Source organism: Phaseolus vulgaris, chromosome 6, assembly GCF_000499845.2.
Source record: "Phaseolus vulgaris cultivar G19833 chromosome 6, P. vulgaris v2.0, whole genome shotgun sequence".
NCBI lineage: Eukaryota > Viridiplantae > Streptophyta > Magnoliopsida > Fabales > Fabaceae > Phaseolus > Phaseolus vulgaris.
This window is the reverse complement of record NC_023754.2, coordinates 26906748-26929884: the sequence shown is the minus strand read 5'-3', so window position 1 is coordinate 26929884 and position 23137 is coordinate 26906748. Positions and strand designations below refer to the sequence as shown.

Genomic DNA, 23137 nt, shown 5'->3' with positions numbered 1-23137 from the left:
AAGCCCGTTCTTTTTAATTAATTTTCCAACTTCGTTGAGTGTTCGTACACGTGTTCATTCAAAATCAAATCAGCTCGCAGACAGTACAACTTGTTTTTGCGAAAAAAAAAATATACTGCTTGTGTGATCTGAGAAGTTCATACTTCACTTCAGATTATGCTGGTAGGTAGCCACTCTTAGGTGGTGGTATGAATAGCTATCTGAACTGTTAACAAATTCAATTAACTTGACTCAATTCAGCCCCAAATCAGAGTATGAACCGAATATTTAAAAAGTTGTAGTTGGGTTCATTTAATAAACAAGCCAATATTTTCGGCTGCACCTTCATTCCTTAGCTTGAGTCTCGTTTGAACAGTTTACAAGTTCACACCGACAAGTAACTTGCAAACCAATTTGACTCGCTTCAGCCCCACGAAAACCTTCAGACGACAAAGAAGTAAGTGCAGGAACAAGTATTGCATTTCGCATGATTGACCTCATCCAGCAGTTATTTAAAATTACAGAAGCAAATTACATTGCTCATTTAACTCGAGAAAAATATATCACAAAGGCAAACCAAACTGATACCTAGAATATTCACAGAGATCTGATAAGGGCAGATGACTACAAACTTAAAGCTCTTACATGATCATCCTAGTTGCAGGTGTGCACTCTTACAAGCATTGCCTCAAATTAAAAAAACCAGCAGATGCATTCAGTTTTCAGTTTAAGCATGATAGGTGAATGATTTGCAGTTCCCCTCAGTAACTACTCAAGTCTGGGCCACAGTTTCTGAAGCCGGGAAGAGCAAGTTTCCTGCAACCAAGCTGCTTCCACTTCATGTCCGCCCAAAGAAAATTTGAGTTTTCTGATTCCTTCCTTCTATGAAGAACTTGAGTTTTCCCCCTTTTTAAATGATTCTACATTTCCTGAAATTTCCATTTCAAACAAATATGAGAGTTCTAAACTTTCATAAAGTAAACAATGATATAACATCGAATTAAAAGAATCTCATTAGGTAAACAAGGAAACAATTAGAACATAAAAACTAAACAGTAGTGAGGTAAGCTAGCTGGGAAGAAGTACATGCAAATGCATTCTATACACCCTCCATTCCAATTGATCCAAATACCAAACCGATTAGCAAGAGAGATTCCTCGTACACATACACAATCAAGCAGTCACTAGGAAATCAATTAACATAAAAATAACTGAAGTGAAACAAACAGTAAAGAGCCCTTGACTTCGAAACCTTCATAGAAAACTAAACAAGAAAAGCAGGTCTGGTTTGATTGATGATTACTTTCTCATCCAAATTCTATCAAATTTTTAAAATTGCTTTCAAAAACAAAAGAGAACAAAACTTAGATACAGTTTCGGAAAGTGTTTATGGTTCTATTCTCCCATTCCAATGAGTTTCACCTCGGTAATCTAATAACAAAGGCTAACATTAAACACCAATGTAGATTACCGAGATTAAACTACATGTTTGATCAGAGAATTGACCAAAAAGCACCTAGGAAAATGCATGTAGGTTTTATCCAACCCAAAACTGAATGGCATCACATATCCTTCTCCAGCTTTAGGTCTGCTCTGTTCAAGTATTCAGGCGACAAAACACATCCAAAAATGTGGTTAGAAGACAAACAAATTTAAGGAAACATCAAACAAACAAGGCCATATATCCCAAATCAAAGGGAACTCAACAAATTAAAATATATATGAACAATTAAGTTAAGCACCTGAAATGGATCAGAAAGAATTCATCTCAAGGCAATAAGTCCTCCTCTTGACAAGCATTGTAGCAGCTGTCCTATAAGGCTCCTCAAACGCCGTGGATACCCAAGACAAATCAGAAGCCTCCTTCTTGGCGGTGTTCGGGGATTGTTCACTGGGCCTAATGGCAACAAGCGTGGCACCCTTCAACACAACCCCATCGGGCAACTCCAGGTGCGGCGCGTACCACAGCCTCATGTTGAGCGCCGGAACGAGAGTCCTCTTAGACGCAGACGACGCAGAAAGAGGCTTCACCCTCAGCTCCTCAAGTTGTTCCCTGTTCATGTACAACACTCCCTGCCCATCAGCGTCGGTCAAGACCAAATTGTCGAGAGTCCCATGCTCTGAAATTATAGGCTGCAGAAGATAATGTCTAGCGGAGGCGGCGATCAGGGAGCTTATGGTCCAAACCACGCGCAGTTTGAGGCCGCCGTTGGTGTAGAACGAGTCGGGTATGCTTCCGTTGTCGTCTGTGCAATTGGTGGCGGTAGCGGAGCTGTCGGTGAGATCTTTCGGGTGAAAGACGGAGGAAGCGCCGAGGACGACGCAATTGTCGAGGGTTGATCCGAAATCGGCGCGCCATTTGAGGAGGACACCGTCTTCGATGCCAAGCTCGCCGCTGGGGAGCTCGATCCGGAGGAGGCGAATCTCGTTGAAGTTTTTTAGTACCTGAGTGGGGGAGTGGTGGGTGACGCCGGCGTCGGAGTCGTCATCAGTGCCGACGGCGAGGGAGGAGGAGGGGGAGGGGGAGGAGGAGGAGGGACGTTTAGGGCCGAGGAACTGGCCTAGGGTTTGGATGGGCTTGACGATTCCGCCGAAGACGAGGCGGAGGAGGTTCCAGAAAGGACCGCGGGACTTGTCGGAGGAGGCGGAGGAGGAGGAAGAGTCGTCGTCGGAGATGACACAGTCGACGCGAACGACGACGTTTTCGACCTGCGGAACGAGGGAGTGGAAGCGACGGGAAACGACGCAGCAGCGGCCTAGGGCTTTGACGTCGCCGATCTTGTTGAAGACAAGGAGGAGCAGTGAGTCCGGGAGGCGGTCGAAGTGGTCGATTTGGTAGGCATCGGGTTCCGGGAAGATCCGGCACGCTAGATCTGCGCGCTGAGAGGACATTGTAGAGAAAGAGCAGAGAAATTGGGAAAACGAATTAAGGTGATCCGATCGCAAGGGTTTTTGAATTTAGGGGTTTGTTTGATGCAGATCTACCAACGGGTGAAGCCTTAACACGGTTAGGGAGAGAGCGAAAGAGATTGGAAAATGAGACTGCAAATGGTTTTGGTTTTGTCTTTACATATATGAGAGAGAGAAGAAGAGAAACAAGAGAGAGAGATACGATGCGCGTCGAGGAAAAAGGTGGATCAGTGGTAGAGGCTGTGATTGTGTGTCATTTCATCATTCTTCCTCTCTTGTCCCTTTTCATTATCTTCTTCCTCTAACTCCACTCTCTCCACACTATTCTCTCCTCTCTAATCTCATCAATTAATTTCTCCATCTAACCCTCTTCTTTTCCATTTTTCTTATTCTTTATTCTACCTAAAAACTCTTTTCTTTTATTATTTTATTCTTTAAATATCAATTTTATAATAAATCACTACATATCTTGTAAAAAATAATAATTACCATCATATTAATGTTATAAGTGATGTTCAAATATCAATTATTTTTATTTTTATTAAACTGATATTAGTTATAAAACTTTAAAAATATTCATTATTACACTCTAAATTTTGCATTTAATATTTAGAACTTTAATCACAACAACTTTATTATTAACCAACTTATTCAATAATTATAATTTCAATAATAAAAATAATATACTTTTAAGAAATATGAAGTAAAAACTATTTAAAATTCGAGAATGGATTTTTTTTTTTCAGAAAAAAAATACCAAATCCAACACAATGCCAGTATAATTACACAATCCAACAGGCCTTTTTATCGCGAGATAAAGTCCAATTCTCACTTGTTTTTGCTTTCTTTTAAAAAACGTTTTGATTTTTTTTAGAAAAAAATTTGAAAATATTATTGAATTTAAAATGTTAATTTAATAACACAAATTAATATTAAAAAAATAATTTTTATATTAAAACAGATAAATCAGTGAACTGTTTTAACTTCCTTTGTACAGACTCAATTAAAAAAATTACAAAAACCCAAAGCTTACTAAAATTAACAAGTTAGAAAATTTATCGTTATTAATTTAAAACATATTTTAGATTATATTTATCAATAATTTAAAATTTTAATAATTTTATAATTCATTATTTGAGAGTGATTTAAACTATGTATTAATATAAACACAGTTTGGACAATTGGTTTGCTAATTGAAATAGAAATTGACATTAATTTCTCTTCACATAAAATATGGATTCATTTATAAATGCATGCGTCCTTTTTTTCATACCAAAGTCATAGTTATTGAAGCCATGTCGTGTGTGTTTTTTTATTGCAAACACAATTTGTAAAGGTAAATAAATCAATATTATCCATATTTTTTAAATTTGTGTTTTTTTTTATAATGATACATACATGGTCGACATCATCATGACAAGGATAATCGAACACATCAAAAAAACCAAATTGAAATTACTGTTTAAGATACTTAACTAACATAATTAAGATATCCAAAATATCTATCTAATACAATAATTAACTCAATTATTCGTATTAGTTTGAATCTATCAACATAAAAATTCATTTGTTCTTATAAATACATGGATTCAAGTCAAATAAAAATAAAATTTTATTATTTTAATCACGAAATATAAAATGCTGATTTGAATGTTAGAAGAGTTTTTGGAAATATTACTTCTTATATGTTTCAATCGAGATTAGAGATCCAATAGGAGAAGTCCTTATAACAAAAAAATCCAAAACCTAACAAAATAAATTGAGGGAAATATAGTAAAAAGTATAATTATTATAATATCAAATTAATGTTATTAATTACTTTTAATTAAATATCAAATTATAATAATATTATTGTTGTTATTAATTTTTTAATTATTATTTTATAAGTTTATTATTATTATTATTTCTAATTTTATTATTTTATTACTACTGTTATTATTTAATATTTATTTATTCTTAATAGTTTATTAATAATAATATTTTTATTATTATCAGTATTTTTTATTATAATCATTATTTTATGAATATTATTATTATTATTCTTTTAAATTTTTAATTTTTTATTATTCTATTGTATTATATTATATAACTTAATCGATTATATTAAGTCGTATAAAATAACGTAATTAATCATGTTACGTTATATTGTATAACATAACATCTTATGTACTACAATTTTTAAATTATATAATTTGATATATTTCACGTAATTTTTCACTTCTTTCTTTTCCTGAGAGAGAATAAACCAGCAAAAAATGCATATGTTATTACAAATTTATCATCGTTTTTGTTCGTGAATCAATAAATACAAAAGTACACAGTCATAGTTCTTCTTTCCACGTTTACAAAGCATATATTTAGAAACAAACACACAGTAAAGGTTAAAAAATGAGACATTTATTATTCTCTTATTAAAAGACATCTTAAAAAACTAAATGAAAAAAAATACATAAAATACTAAGATGTTTTCTCGTCCATAAAAAAATATTTAACCAACTTGTACTTATCAAATTTATTTTTATTTTTTTTTCAATTTTAAAATTTATGTACTTAATTTGAGTAAAAGTATTAAAAGATATATAACAAGATAAATTTATTTTTATATATTCTTCTAATAGTTATGAGCTTTAAAGGGAATAATACATCGAAAACAATGATTGATAAGACTTGTTTTGGTATGTTTGACAATCTCATATCTTTTAGGGGTCGAGGTCAAGTGTTTGTTTCGATACGTCTAATGATTTATCTCACATTTGTTTAAGAATCGAGTTCAAAGATAATTTAAATATATTTTTCTCTTTTGATTTTTTTATACGTATTTTAAAGACAAAATCGTGATAAAGTTTTGAATTCTAAAGTCACGAAGTTGAGGTCGAAACATTGACATTGTACGTGAAAATGAAAAATATTTCTAAATACAAATCATCATTTCCTTAACTCCCTACTAGATAGGTCTAATAATTCTTATGTCAAATGATAACTGAAACAACTTTCACTTTATAAATCAAAATACACCACTCTTCCACATAAGGATTTTACCAAGTTATTTATGTAACTAAACAAAATATCTCACAATTATATTTAATTTATCTCTTATATATTTAATTTTCTTGAATATTTATTCTTTCTAATTAAATTAAATTGTATTGTTCATTTATAAATTTACATATTACTAAAAACATTACACCACCATTTAAATTATTCCTTACAAATTTAAAATATGTATTTTAATATATTTTCTGTAATGAATTTTCATCGTAACATGATTTATATATTTTAATTTTACTTATATTAAAATAAAAAATCCATCCAATATCATTTATGGCTAAAGATTTGATTAAACAAAAAACTCTTGCCTTGTTTTGCAAGTGTTGTTGCTCAAATTTACTACACTTTTCTGTGGGTTATAAACTCTTGAATGGATTCATGATGAGACAGAACTTTAACTTCAACTTCTGATGGAGATAGATGTATTCAATGGATAAAGGACAGCTACTGGTATGTTTAAAACAGTTGTGGATGCAATTGTAGAACACAGAGAAGCATGTGATAAGGAAGTTAGGAGTGATAGTTGGTGAATAATGATAATTACTGCTCCTTCTTTAAATTTTGTTCAACAATATGCAGCTAATATAATGTTTCTTCCATCATTATGAAAAATTGGATTGCTATCAAGTTGGTTATATTTTGGAGATGAGACTCCTCTGTAGCTACAACCAATTGGTCATAATTAATGTCTTCAACAAGTTGCTAATTCACCAATGAACACTCATCCATAACTTTCATATTTACATCAAACCAATAATGTTTACAAATGTTATTATCTATTGGGATGCATTGTCTCTCAACAAATCTTGTTTGGTGTGAGCTTTGAATGAATTTCTAAACGGGCTTCGTTTAGGTCTCTTAATTTATTATATCATCCATGTTCTAATACTTTATCTAAAACTAACTTGAATTGGTAGAAAGGCAAAAAAAATCTGAAAAAAACACCATTTAAGTGGTCACACAATATCAAAGATCTACAAAATTTTCAGGCTAAACTTGTTCAAATTAATCCATTCCTTTGTATGAAATGTGTTCTTACAAGTTACTAACGGTTGCATAGACGTAATTTTCCTTGTTTGCTGTATTCTTCTAGTTTTTTGTTGGTCTTGTTATCTTTCTGACCTTTTTGGTGGGATTACGTGCAAGAATACTCTGACACTCAAATTAATTTTAAGGGTGTTATATGTTTAAGATAAGAGTTTTATTACTTTCTTTCTAATGGATAGTTTTCTATTTATAATTATGACTATAGGCCTTAGGGTGTTATGCACTAAATTTTGGAAACCCCTCCTTAATTTAATGGGGACCATGATAAATGAATCTTGATAATTGATCTATTGAATATATTCAATAATGGTATTTTCAAGGTATCTTGAAAATGTGATAAACATTAATTATCCACTATCTCTTTAGGAAGAAGTCTTCCTCTTATCATCTATATAAATGGAACTTGTAAGAAAGAGAAATACAAGCAAGAGAGAAGAGCAACATAGAGAGAAATGAGATAATAGATATCCACCATAGTGTGAAATCCTAGTGAGATGTTAGATAGACATTGTAATCAATCATTATTGGGTGAAATTAGGTGGTATCCTCTCAATGTGAAAGAAACAAATATTGTAATTATATTTTATACTGGAGACATTGCCTGGACTAGGTCAAGTAAATTTTTATTTCTCAATTTGAGAAAGTTTTCCATGTTAAAAAATTCTCGATGTCATTATTATATTTTTTTCTAATTTTCTTTATCTGTTTATTGTTTTTGCAAGTGTTCATTTTGTATTTACATCAAAAGGAAGAATTTGTTATGATTTTTCCAACACTAAAACAACCCAATTAAATTCAATTTGTCTATTAATCATGATTTCTATGTGATTATCGTGTAATGTCTATTTAATGACATTACTAATTTATCTATAAAATGTGGAACAAGATGAACGAAAGATGGACTAGACGAATGTTTGCGTGTATGCGAGTGTTTGGCCTTCAGTATTACAAGCTGGTTTTGAATTCAATCAAAATTAGTCTCATGAACGTGGTTCCCTACATCCTGTTTTTATCTCATGAATCTGATTATTCCTTTGATTTTATTTTATTCTGTCACCAACGAATATTGAAAATAGAATTTGTACAAAGCTGAAACTGTTACCTGATCGATGCATACGAATCATGACTGTAAGTTGGTTATTATATAATTCGTATCCCCTTCTTAAGGTATCCCTATTTTTTATATCAATGGAATTTGTTCAGCTGTAGTAAAATAAAGTTCTGATACAGAAGGATGTTCAGTTTTTTTCACACAACCGGAACATTAAAGAAAAAAAGTTTATTCTTTGCAAGTGGTATCCGTTGAAAACTAGCTTTTAAAAATTGTTGAGAAATTCTTTCAATTTGCTATGAAACACTACTTTAAAATTGTTGCTGCCTTTTGCATACAGTTCAGAACCATTTAATCATGGTTTAGGTAGAAATATTAAAAGACAGTTTTCTCAAACTTCAAACTTAGGCTTTCGATTCACACGACCACAAAATGGAATTCTTGTACAATGTTTATAAAAATTATAGTTATCTACTGATTATACTAATATTTGGTTATTTTGTTTAGGAAATTTTCTGATTGTGCATTGTTTTGAAGATTTTATATGATGTCAAACGACTAAGTGGAGTATAATGTTAATATTTAATAATTTATCTTCAGTGGTGATGGATACTTAAGAATTAAGAAAAGAAGAAGTAAGTTAAAGGAAAATCTGCAAACGAATGGAAGATGTAATTGGTTTGTCTATTTGTAGGTTATACCTAAAACTTATTATAAATAAACCTTACAAAATGCATATATTTTGTATCCCAAATAGGAATCATAAAGCATGTGCACTTAACATTGTTCTCATAATTTAGATTTGGATCCAAGAAATCACTGACTAAACCAGAACACGCGCGCACGATGTGGCATGTGTGCATTCATGGCATATGCTTTGTAAACACTTTTTTAAGTTTTGCAAAACTAACATATTCATTTCAAATATTTTAATTTCTCTCTATATATATATTGTTACCATTTGATCATTAATTGATTAGATTGATTCAAATTAAATTAATTATTATTTTTTGTTTGGATTATCAAGACCAATTCAATGGATGAAGATCCCTGAAAGTAAACTAATTAATAAAATTATTTATTTTTCCCTTTCACAAGTTTTTTTCAAATTTTATTATTATTTATCTTTTAAAAATATTTTATAATCACGTTACAAATTTTTATCAATGATAAATAATAAAAAACCGTAAACTAACGAGACAATCTCTCTCGGGTTAGGAGAATATAACTAGTATTAGCCAATTAAATGAATGGTAATTGAGTGAAATTTATAAGTTCAGCAGTTCCAATAATTTTAAAACAATACATCAGATTTTATATCATTAACTAAATTTACAATTTTCAATTTTTGTAAACGTGTTAAGATGATGTTACATATATAAACAAAGGAACTAAACCCTATAAAAATATTAAATATAAAATAATGAATCATTATAGTAATTCAATATATACTATTTTAATAATTAAAAATTATTAATATTTGAAATAGTTTCGATTGATTAAAATTAATAATATAATTAGATATCATATTTTTAGTAATTAATAAATGCAAAAGTACTTGTTTATTTAGAAAACTCTTTAGTCTTTAATATAATTTTTTTAATATTTTAATCTATTTTAGAGAATAATTTTCTATCAATAAAAGTAAGAAATTAAAAAATAATTTGTTGTTTCTAATTATTCCATTATTAAAGACTTAAAATTTTAATCACTATTATCTACACTTAGATACTGATTTTAGAGTAATTATTTTTAAAAAAATTATAAACTATTTTTTTTTGTCTTGTAAATTTGTATTATATTTTAATTTACTAAATATTAATTAAAAAAATTCAATTACAAAGTTTAAACACTAACTGAAGCCATAACAAAATTTTAAGTTTTGACTGTTAATCATTTGGTTCTAATCTAATCTCCTTGTGGGGGTCCAACATGGTAAAATGTAAAACCAATTGCGCATGGAAATAGAAGTTTTCATAACAGAGCAAAGGCCATGTAGGTGGTGTGCGAACGGCAATGGAGTAGCATCCACATCTTCTAATCTTCTCATAGCGCTCCTTCTCCCTCCTCAGTTATCATCATCTAACGGCATCTTAGGATTTATCACTCCTGAGTTCTCTTTCTTCTTCCTCAGGGCCATCTTCTCAGCATTTTAGGGTTCGTCCTGATATTTATGTTTCTCTCAATTTTCTCTCCTTTAACTTCAATACATCTCTTCTTACTAACAAATTACCGATTCTTTGTTTTAATTTCGCATTGGAGCAAATCGGGGAAGGCATTGCAAATTAGGAAGGCGTTCTCTGCGTGCGTTCCTGGTGAAGGTAAGCTGTTAAATCTCATTCTGTGCCATCAGCTGAACCATTTCCAACTGTGTTTTTAAGTGTGTTGTTTTTTTTATTTGTAGAAAAAGTCACCCCTAGGACTATCTACACAATCTGCTCGTCCACGTATTTTGCTCTGTTTCAAATTAGTGGCTATCTTTTACGTGTTTAAAATCCTCTTAACACTTACCCCTTAACACGTTTGTATGTTGAGAACAAGATTTGTGACAGTGATTTTAACTATGATATCAAGCTTTTTAGACTCTCCTGAACTACATTGCAGAAATAATTGCGCTAGTTATATTTGTCTTGTAATGAATATGAAACTACAATTTAGTTCACTTTTAAAAATTCAGAAAAAACACAAAATAAAACCAACTTTAGAAAATCGAAAACCAAAATTTAGTATATTTATTAATCGGGAGCATAAAACATATTTATAGACCAAGGAGTAATTAATTTGAGGAATACTCCAGTTTCATTGTTGTGGCTGGTGGTTCACTGTGTTAAGGCTGTGGCTGGCTTAACTTGAGACTAATAGGAGCAGATATATCATATCCATGAGTGATAGTGCACGGAGGATTTCATGTTGCAACACCTTCCTTTCTACCTTTTGCTTCAATAACCTGAAATCCAAATTATTTGTTAAGCTTAAAATAAAACTTGAACTTTTAGGTTCTAGATAAACAGTGCAAGATGTCCTCTCCTTCCTCTACTTTCCTGCTTTTCTTTGTGTTGTGCGTGTCAATCTTATATGAAACTATGAATGATTTCTAAATATAGAGAATGAGTTATTGTATACCTTTGTAGTTCTTCATTGTTCTTGCGCTTGAGATTTATCTTTCTATGAAGTTTTACATTTTCTTGATTGGTTAGGCTTCCTTACAATAGCTTCGATAAAATTAGCAGTCAGAAATTTTGGTTATAAAATTTTGATGTTGCCATGTTTAAAATGGAAACATGATGAGTTGCGTCTAAAACTGTCTACAAACTACCAAATGCAAGGGGATTCTTTTTTCTTCTGGGATTTTTGTGAGGAAATCACTGAAGGGTGCACGTGTCTGGTTGGGCACTGACAACACTGCAGAAGAGGCTTCTCTGGCCTTTGAGAGCAAAAGACTTGAATTTGAAGCCATGGCCAAGGCTTTGTCTGATGAGAGGAGTGACTTTCTATGACGTTTCTATTCACCTTTGGTTGCTAGTGACTTTCTGTGATTATATGATGCTAGTTTGTCCTTTGTGTTTGTTGTCTCTCTCCTAGCTATTTCTCAAATTGTTTATTGAATATGATTTTGCTTGATACCTCCCCTCAACAAAAAAAAAAAAATCACAGTGAAGATGGCTCGCACTTTGCTTTTATTCTTCATATCATTTGGCATGTAGCGATCAACCTTAGTTCTTTTAAAATGTTATTGATTCGAGAGGTTGATTTTTATTATACTTTAAATAGCTCAGCATCTTCATGAAATATGAATACTTATGGTACGAGTGTTATCTGTTGGTATGGCGAGGCTGCTATATTTCAATTGATTATGTAAAGAGCTTTTGCTTTCAGCTTAGTTAAATTGCTCAAATGTTTTCGTGACTTAAAACCTGTGTTGGATGAGTGGGTTGTAGACAGCGTCTCTCACTGTATTGTTCTTGTATCTGAAGGAAGTTTTCTATTGGTTCTATGGTTTGGTCCTAGTAGCCCTTCTTACCCTCTCTCTTCTCCAGTTTGAGTAATCATATTTTTTGTTGCATGTTAGTTGACATTTAATCATATTCTCAACTCAAGTAATTTTATGAAGAATCATAATAAGTTGTGCCTTCTAAACTGTTAACAGTTAGGACAGGCGTTCGTACGGATGTACATGGGTTGGACTAACTAATCCAGTCCAAGTTTTTTAACTTGATCTAATTGAACAAGGTTGAATTTTGTCAGTTCAACAAGTTACACTGAGCTGAATTATGTTAAACCCAATTCAATTGTGTAAGTTATCAGATTAATATTACTATCGTTTTTCGGTAAGATAGTTTTTTTTAAGAAGACTTGCACAATTATAGCCATAAGAATGCAATGGTCTTGAGATGTAAGAATATTACATTATTATAGTTGATGAGGGAGAAGGGGCATGACTATTTGGTTTTAGAGAAAATAAGTTATGTAGCTCAAAAGCAATAGCCTGCTTGCCAATTTTATAAGTACCATCATTTGGACTTACTCTATCAGAGACAGCAAACACTTAATTAGTGATAAGATTGACATTGGCATCAAGTGTGTACAGAAGTGATTCCTACTTCTGTGATAAATCAGTGTTCAACTAATAATAATTGTTACATTTCTTTGCAGTAATTTTGGGTGTGGTTGGTAGTGTTAGCAGGACTGTCTATACTATAGCTCAAGCTTTTGGCCAAAGTCATTTCCTGGTAATTTCTGGTTGTTGATTAAATTGTTCTGGCTCCATATGTTTGTAATGGAGGATTTTTTTTTGTAATGTTTTCTGATGATTGTTTTCTGTTTGGTAGTATCATCCATTGTCAATGTCGCTAATGATTAATTTTTTATCGGGGTTTGTTTTTTTACATTGTGGTCTTGCTTAACAACGTGTATCTGTAATGTGTTGCTGACTTTCTAGTTTAACCTCTTAAAATAGATAAGCTGGGGCAGGGGGCTGTATAGGATCCAAGCTCTGAATCTAATCTGATATGTTTTCCCTTAGCAACGTTAGGTAGTGAATATGAGCAAATAGATTTATACCCAGTGAGGTCCCAGGAAGCTTAGAAATAGGGTGTACTCCTTATTAGGATCTTCCAACAAGAGTTTGTTTAAGACTGAAGTGTTAAGATTTCCCTTTCAGCAGGTGTACTGAGTCAATGTAGTACCTTAAACAAGTATTGTATCCTTAGGGACTTATGCAAGATTCATCAGTAATCATAATCTATTTTAACTCACTAAGAATTTGCAACGAATGACATTTCAATAAGATTTATCTACGATTTTGAGTTATAAAATTAGCTTTAAAAGTAAGTACTACTAGAACAACTAAGATAAGAATGATAAAAAGTATTGAGGTTGAACTTCAGCTATTTGGCGTGAGGGAGGTGTATTGGAGATCCCACATCAAGAGATAAAATCATTTTATAATATATAAGTTGGGCAATCCTCACCTTATATGTTAGTTTTGTAGGGTTGAATTAGGGCTTAAACTCACTTCTTAATAATTAAAATTAAGGAAAATCAAGTTGCTAAGTGTCCAATAAAAATCACAATTTTACTAAGTTTTGTCACTTAACATAAAACCACAAAAATAAATACTGCTAGCAAAATGTGTTTTAAACATAGCTTAAATTGATCAAGATCATCAAACTTCAGAGTTGTAAATTCATAACAGTTTATTTCGAATAAAAAATATATTAAAATAATTATAAATAACATAATGATGAATGCACTCCCTGCTAGTCTGTTCTTAGAATTCTTTATGAATAGGTATAATCTACCTATGTATCGTTTGTGTTAACATATGGGTTTTGGTCTAGTCCCCCCATATTTTTGTATTTTCTTTCTTTTCTTTTTTTAATAATATTTTTTCATGTGATGGCAGATGATTGTTGTTACTTGAGGTGTCAGCTTAGCTGAGATGTCAAGTTGCATAGTGATGCCTAACACGAAAACTTTATAAAAAAAAAATAATGATGAATGCACTCATTTGTATGTTTGAAAGCGTGTTAGTGAATGTAGTTATTGGTACCTGTTATTTGATATTAAAACAAACAGAATTTGCATTATTCTCTAGCATTTTTTAAGAGTTTAACTGTAATTGAAGGGACGCGACATGGAAAGTCCCCACTCTGTGAACAGTCCAAGAAGAACTCTCAGTCTGTCAAAGCAGCGGAGGAAAACTGTGTCTGTTTTTGACCCTGATGACAAAACCTCTGGCTTTGGATTGTCTGGCGATCATGGCCCTAAGCCTTCTGAAGTTTATGGTTTTGTTGGTTCTATTACCACTGTTGTTGCTACAGGTCTTCTTCCCTTCTATTTTGCCCTTCAGAATTGTAACCCTTTTCTGTGTATCCTTTCTTATACATGACTTTCTATGCGCAATATTGTATGTGATGATTGTAACTTTTAGTTATCCACCAAAGTTTTTCGTGACACTCATGGGATTTTTGACTTTTATTGTATTTTAATTTTTTTCTTTGTGAATAGTTATTTTCTTCATATGGGCGTATGTTCCAGAATCATGGCTACAATCTGCTGGCATCTCGTACTATCCTAGCAGGTTAGACATCTCAACTGCTGTTGTTATTTGAACCTATGAAAAGTATCAGATATAATTGTTTGGGTGCACAAAAGAAGATTCTTTTTGTCAAGAAAACCTAAAGTGAGAAATTCTGAAGTGTTAATTTTAAGGTCTACAAATGTAAACTCAGTCATGGTGCATGAAATAAGTTTTATTGGGTTTGTCAATTTAGCTGTTAAGTAGGGCTTTTGGGGAGGGATGGAGGGTATTAAGCCCAACTTCTTTCTTTAGAGACTTTAATAATGAATATGTATGTAAAAAGGATTTCAAAATCAACTGTTAATGTAAACAATGTGAATTTTGCATCAGCTTTTACTTTGGAGATAATGGACCAGGGAACTTAGTTCTCATATGTAGGAAAAAAATTGATCTTCAGATATTGGGCTTTTCAGACTGTTTGTGACAAAATGTTAGCAAAACAACTTCTGGCTTTTCAGATATTGGGCTCTAGCAGTACCAACATATGTGATGGTGACCGTTGTTTTGATGCTGGGATTCTACATTGGCCTGAACTTCATTTCAACACCTTCCCCTGCATCTTTAAACACAATTTTTGGTGAGTTTGATGCCAAATTCTTCAATGACACGTGTGCTTAATTTTGATTGCTACATGTTAGTAAGCAAAACAAGCTTGACGCCAAATTCATTTGGATTTTTCTTTTTTTAGGCTGTGCTATCAGTTAGAATCCAAAATCCAAAGCATGTTTTCAATTTTTCTTATAACTGATATGGACATCTCTTTGTTCAGATGAATTCAGTAAAGATCCTTCGAGTAACGAGTGTTCTCTAGAAGATGAGAAACCCATCGAGCCCATTTCAGACATTGGCATTGACAGAATCAATGATATTATGTTTAATGATGTAACCTAACAATCACACATATCTGCAATGTTGTTATGGTGGGAATTGCTGCCAAACAAGTGTGCTAATTTGGGTTCTTGTAGGAGAGGTTTTAGCTACAGAGGTGAAATTTATTTAGTTGATGTTGTTAAAGAATGATTTATACCGTAGAATTTCCTTTTAATGTTTATTTTTTGGGACCAGATTTTAAATGCCTTTCTCTGCTTATTTTAGAGTTTTGAACCTTGCTACTTTATGAATTGGTGGTGAAGAGTTATAGGTAAGGAAACAACCTCTTTGTTTATGGGAGTAATATTATGTATTCGACTCTTATCCCAGAATTGTGGTTGTCTTTGTGACATGGGCACCCTTTGTGGAGGTAACAGCCATAATATGCATAATTCTTTTAGTATAAAAATATATGGATAAATTTTCCATATCTCATTATAAAATATATATTGCTTCTCTTTTAAATCTTCTCCATTGATCTACTTCCGGATGAATGAATTATAAGACCACGGTCTTATTGAATAATTTAGGGAACCTTGTATGCTATGAAGCACTGTATCTGACATAGACACTGAACATGATATTGACACGTCTAAAATGTGGCAGAGTGTATGATCGAAAAGAATTTTTTTAAAGCTTTTGCTTCCTACTTTTGTGCGTTTCAGTGTATTCCAGAATTAGGAAATACGTTATGGAAAATGAAATATGGAATAGGTTGTTTTGTGTTCTGGATTTTTTTTTTTTGGATAGAATTGAAAAAACAATATCTCATTTTGGAGATTATGGAAAACAAAATTTAAAACATTTTTTCCTGAAATGATTATTCCATATAACTGTTTTAGAAAACCTAATCCTGAAAGGTATTTCATAAACCCAAATCTTATTCTGGAATATCAAATCCATGATATATTTTGAATTGCTCCCACTTCTATTTAAAAAGTAAAAAAGATATTTTTATCATTTTTCATCAGTGCAATGCATATATATTCAAATTTATTGAGTGTGGTAAGCAAAAGCCAAATTTTAATTGTGATAGCCAAGAGGTGTCACATGTCCAATGTATGGTGTACGATCCGAATTTGTTTTTCTTACATTTTGATTGCTTAAAAGACGTAGATGGTGAATAGAATTCCCTCTAGTGCTTAGCATGTACAAACAACTTATCATAAGACGGTATTTTTTGGTTCAGGAAGACCTCCTTGTAACACAATCAAGAAAGAAAGCATAAATTACCAAGAAACTCAATTTCCTACTTCTTTCAATAAGACAAAAACATAAATTCTTTTATAAGTAGTTTTAATATTGAAGACGATTCCTCTTACTAGAATATCGCCTCCTTTTTCTTTAAAAATATTTATGTACTAAAAATAGTTACAACAAAATGTTTTTTTTTAATAATGGTCTTGTTGAGAACTTTTTTCTCAAATAGCATTATTTTTATTTTTATTTTTCATGAAACACTCTTTTATTTTTATTTTTCTATTTAAATAATAAATTGTATAATATATGTCATAAATTATAATAACAAATACGGTTATATAATATTTTTTATAATTTCTTACCGTTTAGGGTTTAGTATTTTGGATTTAGGGTTTAGGGTTTACATTTATTTTATACATAATATTTATTTACATCAAAATATTTATAAAATATTTTATTTAATTCTCTTTATATTGATATTTTTTCATAAATTTTTTATATATTTAATTTAAAATTTTCTTTTATTTTAATTTTATAAATATTTAAATTTATTAAATTTTGTAAATATTTAAAAGTGAAAATAGTACTATGAGACAAAAAGTTTAGGAAAATAAAAACAAGGTGCTGAATTGAAAAATAGAAGTGAAATTATTTGATAAAAAAGAAGTTGGGTTGACATAAAATATATCCTTTTTTGATCTATTATTAATATTAATTTAATCAGAAAATCATAGAATTTTTTTTGGTACATATGAAATTTTGAAGAAATTGAAATTTGAAAACATTTATTATGAAAATTAATAAATTTATGATAGATGTAAGTTTGGAATTTAAGAAGTGAAATAAATTTATAATAAACTTGGAGCAACAGTAGAAGTAGGAAGGGGAGGGAGAGAGACCGATCGAAATGGAATCGGCGAAGATGGTCGGTTTGAAACGACTGATACGAAGGCGTTCCAGTCTCCGAGATTACGTTGTGGGTTCCGTAGCGGAGAAGGATCATCGGCACTGTCCTCTTCACTCGCAGCATTTGGCACGCCTCACCCCCAAACGCTTCCTCGATCTTCATCAGGTTGCGTTTTCCATTCGCTTTTCTTTTTTAATTCTTTTAGATTCTTGGTTTTAATTAGAGTTCGTTTTTCTTTGCAGTTTGTAAATAAGAAAGCAATTGCGGAGGAGCGCGCTCGAATGTAAGTTCAATTTATGGTTTTGTGAAGTGTAGTAGTTAGTAATGAAGGGAAGTGAAAGAGCGAGTGATGTTGATTGATAGGGTTTTTGTACAGTGGAGATGAAATGAAGAGGGGATACTTCGCTGATATGGCTGAGTTCAAACAGCATGGTGGTAAGGTTAGGTATCGCAGTTATAATATCAATGTGCTAATTTGCTCAGATATACTTACAATATTGCATTTACTTTATTTTACTGTTAGTTGCAACAACTATTTCATTATATGTTCTTTTGTTTCTATAGCATGTGATTTGTTCTGGTGGAATGTGTTGAAGCTCGTTCATGCGAGATCAGCATAGGTTTTCTCCTGTTTAATTATTGTTTCTATGTTCCAATTAAGGTGATACACCATATGCATAAACTAAAACTAACTTTCCAAACTCCATATCTCTCAGTTTTGTCTAAATTGGTCTCTTCAAGCTTGCTTAGAAGTTAGAACTTTACTTATCTGCTAGGCCAATTACACTCAAAACAATTATCTGTATACTGTTTGAATCAATATATATATATATATATATATATATATATATATATATATATGTGTGTGTGTGTGTGTGTGTGTGTGTGTGTGTGTTTAGGGTTATATATGTGTGTGTGTGTAAGAATATGACAGATTTACATGTGATTTGTGCAGATTGGTTTAGCAAGTAAAGTGATAATACCGGCAATGGTAGCTGTGAAGTTTCCAGATTTTGAAGTCAGCTTCTCGGATGGTAAAACAGTGAAGCTTCCTATCCGTGTTTCTGATTTTGCAGTTGATTCTGATAAATCTTCTGTCCCCAAGGCATCTTTGGTTTGTCTTTCATTTCGAGCAAACTCCCAGGTAATTCATATTTTTGTCTGCTGAAATTCTTGAAGGTAATTTGTTCTTACTCTGTATAATGACCAAAATTTATATTGTATCATCAGATGAAAATGGCAATACTTAAAGTATTCCGATAATTATGAATTTGAAACCATGTAATAAGGTCTGCCAATGATATTGTGATCACCGTGGTGACTTGAAAGATCATTTGACTTGAACTCAGAAGTGTCGCAGTGAACAAAGTTATTGAGAATTAAAAAAGAAAACAAGAAGGATACTTTACCTGACAATCTGAAATTTCCGTATGATGCTTGTCTTTTTGTATGAAAATAGTTTAGATCCATTAAATTGCCTCAACGCATTTCTAGATAATGACTTCATCTAACATTTAAATTGGTTCACATCTTGTGGTAAAATCTGAGGCTGATCTTTTCAGCAGCTGGATATTTTGTCTGTCATGCCATCTTCTTTACCAGTATCAAAATACACTGATAGCAATATTAAGTTTCTTAGACACCTTGGTTAAAACTAAACACCATTGTATTAGACCAACTTTATCTTGGCATTCTAAGTCAATTTTGAAGTTTGATGAGATTTAGAACAACTAAAAGAAGAAACCTTTCATCAGCTATAAGTTGCTTTTGTCAAACATTAAAACAAGAATATATCCTGCAAAAGGACAATTTCTTTTCTTTTCTGAAATTTTGTCAAACTAACGTGTGATCACAAACATTTAAACTAAGATTAGGAAATTCTATACACAGATGTTTATTTCAATACAAATCCACATCAATTTATCATCACAAGAACACAACTTTAGTTGAATAGAATACAATTTTCTCCCAATCTTTTATTCCAAAGTAAAATGATAATATTCTCTTAGGGTTTTCTAGAATATTTATATTTTCTTCTTGATTCTTCTTTTTCTTGAATTCTTCTTCATTTCTTCTTGTTGAATTTTTTTCTTCTTGGATTCTTCCTCTTAACTTCTTTTAATTCTTCTTCTTGATTTTTTTTTTGTTTTTGTTCTTGAATCTTGTCTTTTTGAATCTTCTTGTTCTTTAATTCTTGTTGAATTTTTTTCTTCTTAAATCCTTAATCATCTTCTTAGATTCTTCCTCTTTTAATTCTTCTTCTTGATTTTTTTTGTTTTTCTTCTTGAATCTTGTCTTTTTGAACCTTCTTGCTCTTTAATTCTTCTTGTTGATTTTTTTCTTCTTGAATCCTTAATCATCTTCTTACATTCTTCCTCTTAAATTCTTTTCTTCTTCTTGATTTTTTTTTTCTTTTTCTTCTTGAGTTTTGTCCTTTTGAATCTTTTCTTTAATTCTTCTTCTTAAATTCTTTTTTTTTTTGTTGAATCATGTCTTCTTAAATCTTCTTTTTCTTGAAATTGAATCTTTTATTTTTTAATCTTCTGCATATTGAATATTTTTTCTTCTTGAATTTTTCCTGCTTGAACTTTCTCTTTTTTGAATTCTTTTTCTGGAATCTTTAATCATTTTCTTAAATCTTTCCTCTTACATTCCTTAAATTATTTTAACTCTTCTTGAATTCTTGTTCTTGAATCTGGCCTACTGCTGCTGCAGTAAATTCTTTTCTATATATCCTTGACAGGAAATGATAAACTCTTGGAGTGTACCTTTTCTTGAAGCATTTAGAAAATCAAAAGGTGTTCATTTATATCAGGTAATTTATTTGTTTCTTTCAGGTTTTATGCTATTTGTTGTTGATAATGACATATTAATCAGTCATATATGAAAGCACATAAGTTGTAAAGAAAAAGATGACTAGTGATGCATTTGCCTTTTTTACATGTGTTAGTCACAAGTTATTGGTAGTATTTATAAACGTGCTTAGGTTGTCATGGAATTTGAAAATTCAAATTGATTTTTTTCAAGTCTTTTCATTTTGTGCTACTATTTATCTAGGATGAAAATCCTTAGTTTAGCTTCTTGAAGAGAGTTTCTCAATAAAACACTTCCTCTGTAGACCTTAGGGGTTTACATACTTGGTTTTTCATTGAAAAGTCACGGAAAAAGACCGGGGAAAGAAAACTCAAGAAGTTATTGCTAATTTTATCGCTAGGGCAGTATAATGGTGAAGGTTGGAGTGGCGCGGAGCAGCCCCTGGCCATCATTTCATACCTGTACCAGAGTTTTTCATGTATCAGGGGTTGTGGCTGCTATTGCAGATCCAGAAAATCATGGCCATCTTGGTCGCTATGGCTGATAGGGAAATTCTCCTCTTTACCCCTGAACAAACTTTTTGGGATTTCGGTCTTCATTTGAAACATGGACCTAGAGTGCAAGATTTACTCTTTCTGTCATTAGGATGAACAGAAGAAAGACCAAAATACAGCACAATTGTTTCCTTTCCAACTCAACTCTGTTCTCAAGACTGTTCTGGCCTTTCTCTCTATTCTCCGACGGCTCTCTTTGTTCTCTATCCAGTACAGGTCTTTTATTTCGTCTTTGTTTTCTGTTCTGATCATTTTTTTTTTACATCTTTATTTTTTAATTTTGAGCATTTACGTGTTGTGGTGTAAATGATTTAATCTATATCTGAACTTTATCAGTCATTCTGTGAGCTGCCGTACACTGGAGTTGTCAGTGGTTTTGGGGTTGACTGCTTTGCACTATCGATTGGGATTTATAACTATGTTTATTACTTATGTTGCATAAAAATGTAAACTTCTAAGAATATATATAGAACACTCAGAATGTTTAATAATAAGAAATATTTGATACAGTATTTTCCTTCAAACTATATCATATCTAACAAATATATTTTTTCCTAAGAATTCTAAGTACATAAAATGAAGGTTAAAATCAATATTTCATATTTTAATGTTCATTATCATTTTCTCTTGCCAACTATAGAAGCCATTGCGATTGACTTCCTCTAGCAATCATTGTTGTGGACAATAATTGTTGTTGAAACATGCCATGTCATTGCCAATCATCACCAATTAGCATTGATTGTTTCCTGTGTTCTTTGGTCATTATCACCATTGACGTCCTTTAATAGAATTCCAACTTAATTTTGATTGTATTTCTTTTCATCAAGTCTGTCCCAAACATAAAACAATGCGATTCTAAACAAAATCCAATTCCTAGAAAATTGGATTAAATTAGGATTTCAAATTGTAATTCCAATATTACTATTTAAACAGACTTTGAGTGATTATTTCTTTATTTCCAACGTTTCAATCTCCAGCTACAATTATTCAATGAAGTTATATTGTGTTTCCTATCAGGTATCATTTATAGATTCGTGGCTTTTGTGCCTGCCTCCTATAAAACGGTTCCTTCTGTGGACAATGAAAAAACCTATTAATGATGAAAGCAAGGATACACTTCAGAAGCAGATGGTCTATTCATTTGGTGACCACTATTATTTCAGAAAAGAACTTCAGATATTGAATCTTCTAACAGGGTAGAAAGCTTTTTGATATTCAATCATTTTTTAGCCAGTGAAGTTATTAGTTATGAACAACACTGTTTTAAACATTTCAACTTCACAGGTATATCTTTCTACTTGATAATTTCGGTAGAGTAAGATGGCAAGGCTTTGGATTGGCAACAGAAGATGAACTATCTTCTCTTCATTCTTGCACATCACTTCTTTTGGATGAGAAATGAGGTAAGGGCTAGTTTTATCTGTTTTGATGATTGGTTTCAGTTTAGTAAAACTATTTTTGAAACATTTATTTTCACTTGCCATCACTGTTTGTTCTATTTTATTTATTCATTATTTCTTTATGCTAGTGCTTACAATGATATTATGCATTTGCAGATATTGAGTATGATGGATATATGGATGAGATTATGCAGTTTTAACTAGTGACACATTTGTGGGGACCGAAAATCGTAAACCAAGGAAGTATCCATGTGATGATATGCAGAGTACATTTTTTTCAATATTTTTTGTGCTATTTTTCTTTTTAATCATACATGAAATTCGTTCAAATAAAAGCACACGAAAACTTACAAATTTATGAAAAACCATAGATTTATTCAAGGAAGTTGGTAAAATATTAAATTTTGGCAATGTTCCTTACAAGATCGAACATTAAATGAGTCACCGTATCCTCTTTTATGCACCAACGCTTGATGTAAACTTGTCTATGACCTACTTGGAAAGGCATACACTGGTGAAGGGTGAAGGTTGGTTTTAGGGTTTATGAATTCAAACTTTGGAAGTACGTAAGGCAGTGGCGCACTGTAAGTTGTTATGAAATTCAACCCTGTTATTCAAAAGAACGGGGGAAGAGACTCGTAAGAAGGCAGACTTTAACCCTCCTTATACTACCTTTCTCAACTCAGAAAGACATAATATCTCCTTCTTAGTTAACCCATCTCTCATTACCTCTTCAGAGAAGCTTCATTCCATTCTATATATGTCATCACTGCC

General features: G+C 31.6%; 3 protein-coding genes across 6 annotated transcripts; 2 read left to right on the top strand and 1 right to left on the bottom strand.

Moving 5' to 3' along the window:
• Positions 1 to 441: 441 nt before the first annotated feature.
• LOC137832391 (F-box protein At5g46170) lies at positions 442 to 3289 on the bottom strand. The gene is made up of 2 exons (XM_068640534.1): positions 1722 to 3289; positions 442 to 908 (listed from the first exon to the last, which is right to left on the bottom strand). The coding sequence occupies exon 1, from the start codon at positions 2869 to 2871 to the stop codon at positions 1732 to 1734; it is 1140 nt and encodes a 379-aa protein (XP_068496635.1). The 5' UTR covers positions 2872 to 3289; the 3' UTR covers positions 442 to 908; positions 1722 to 1731.
• A 6623-nt stretch (positions 3290 to 9912) lies between these two features.
• LOC137832392 (phosphatidylinositol N-acetylglucosaminyltransferase subunit P) lies at positions 9913 to 15691 on the top strand. Of its 2 annotated transcripts, XM_068640536.1 has the most exons (6): positions 9913 to 10356; positions 12689 to 12765; positions 14163 to 14358; positions 14546 to 14618; positions 15077 to 15195; positions 15388 to 15691. In XM_068640536.1, the coding sequence occupies exons 1-6, from the start codon at positions 10209 to 10211 to the stop codon at positions 15507 to 15509; spliced, it is 735 nt and encodes a 244-aa protein (XP_068496637.1). In that variant the 5' UTR covers positions 9913 to 10208; the 3' UTR covers positions 15510 to 15691. The 2 variants fall into 2 exon arrangements, with proteins under 2 accessions (XP_068496637.1, XP_068496638.1); XM_068640537.1 differs by lacking the exon at positions 12689 to 12765.
• A 1834-nt stretch (positions 15692 to 17525) lies between these two features.
• On the top strand, positions 17526 to 22744 carry LOC137832390 (uncharacterized). Of its 3 annotated transcripts, none has more exons than XR_011084571.1 (9): positions 17526 to 17760; positions 17838 to 17878; positions 17972 to 18035; positions 18551 to 18739; positions 20339 to 20410; positions 20815 to 21179; positions 21981 to 22159; positions 22248 to 22366; positions 22520 to 22744. XR_011084571.1 is itself a non-coding variant. In XM_068640533.1 (8 exons), exons 1-7 carry the CDS (start codon positions 17596 to 17598, stop codon positions 22363 to 22365), a joined length of 828 nt encoding a protein of 275 aa, XP_068496634.1. In that variant the 5' UTR covers positions 17526 to 17595; the 3' UTR covers position 22366; positions 22520 to 22744. The 3 variants fall into 3 exon arrangements, 1 of the variants encoding a protein (XP_068496634.1); XR_011084572.1 differs by having other exon boundaries at positions 20810 to 21179; XM_068640533.1 differs by lacking the exon at positions 20815 to 21179.
• The last annotated feature ends 393 nt before the right edge of the window (positions 22745 to 23137 follow it).

Excerpts from the sequence above, each read along its gene's own strand:
- LOC137832391 (XM_068640534.1), bottom strand. The coding sequence starts at position 2,871 with ATGTCCTCTCAGCGCGCAGATCTAGCGTGCCGGATCTTCCCGGAACCC.
- LOC137832392 (XM_068640536.1), top strand. The coding sequence starts at position 10,209 with ATGTTTCTCTCAATTTTCTCTCCTTTAACTTCAATACATCTCTTCTTA. Across the intron at positions 12,766-14,162 it reads TTGGCCAAAGTCATTTCCTG|GGACGCGACATGGAAAGTCC; the intron begins GTAATTTCTGGT and ends CTGTAATTGAAG. Across the intron at positions 14,359-14,545 it reads TACCACTGTTGTTGCTACAG|TTATTTTCTTCATATGGGCG; the intron begins GTCTTCTTCCCT and ends CTTTGTGAATAG.
- LOC137832390 (XM_068640533.1), top strand. The coding sequence starts at position 17,596 with ATGGAATCGGCGAAGATGGTCGGTTTGAAACGACTGATACGAAGGCGT. Across the intron at positions 17,879-17,971 it reads GCGGAGGAGCGCGCTCGAAT|TGGAGATGAAATGAAGAGGG; the intron begins GTAAGTTCAATT and ends GTTTTTGTACAG. Across the intron at positions 18,036-18,550 it reads TCAAACAGCATGGTGGTAAG|ATTGGTTTAGCAAGTAAAGT; the intron begins GTTAGGTATCGC and ends TGATTTGTGCAG.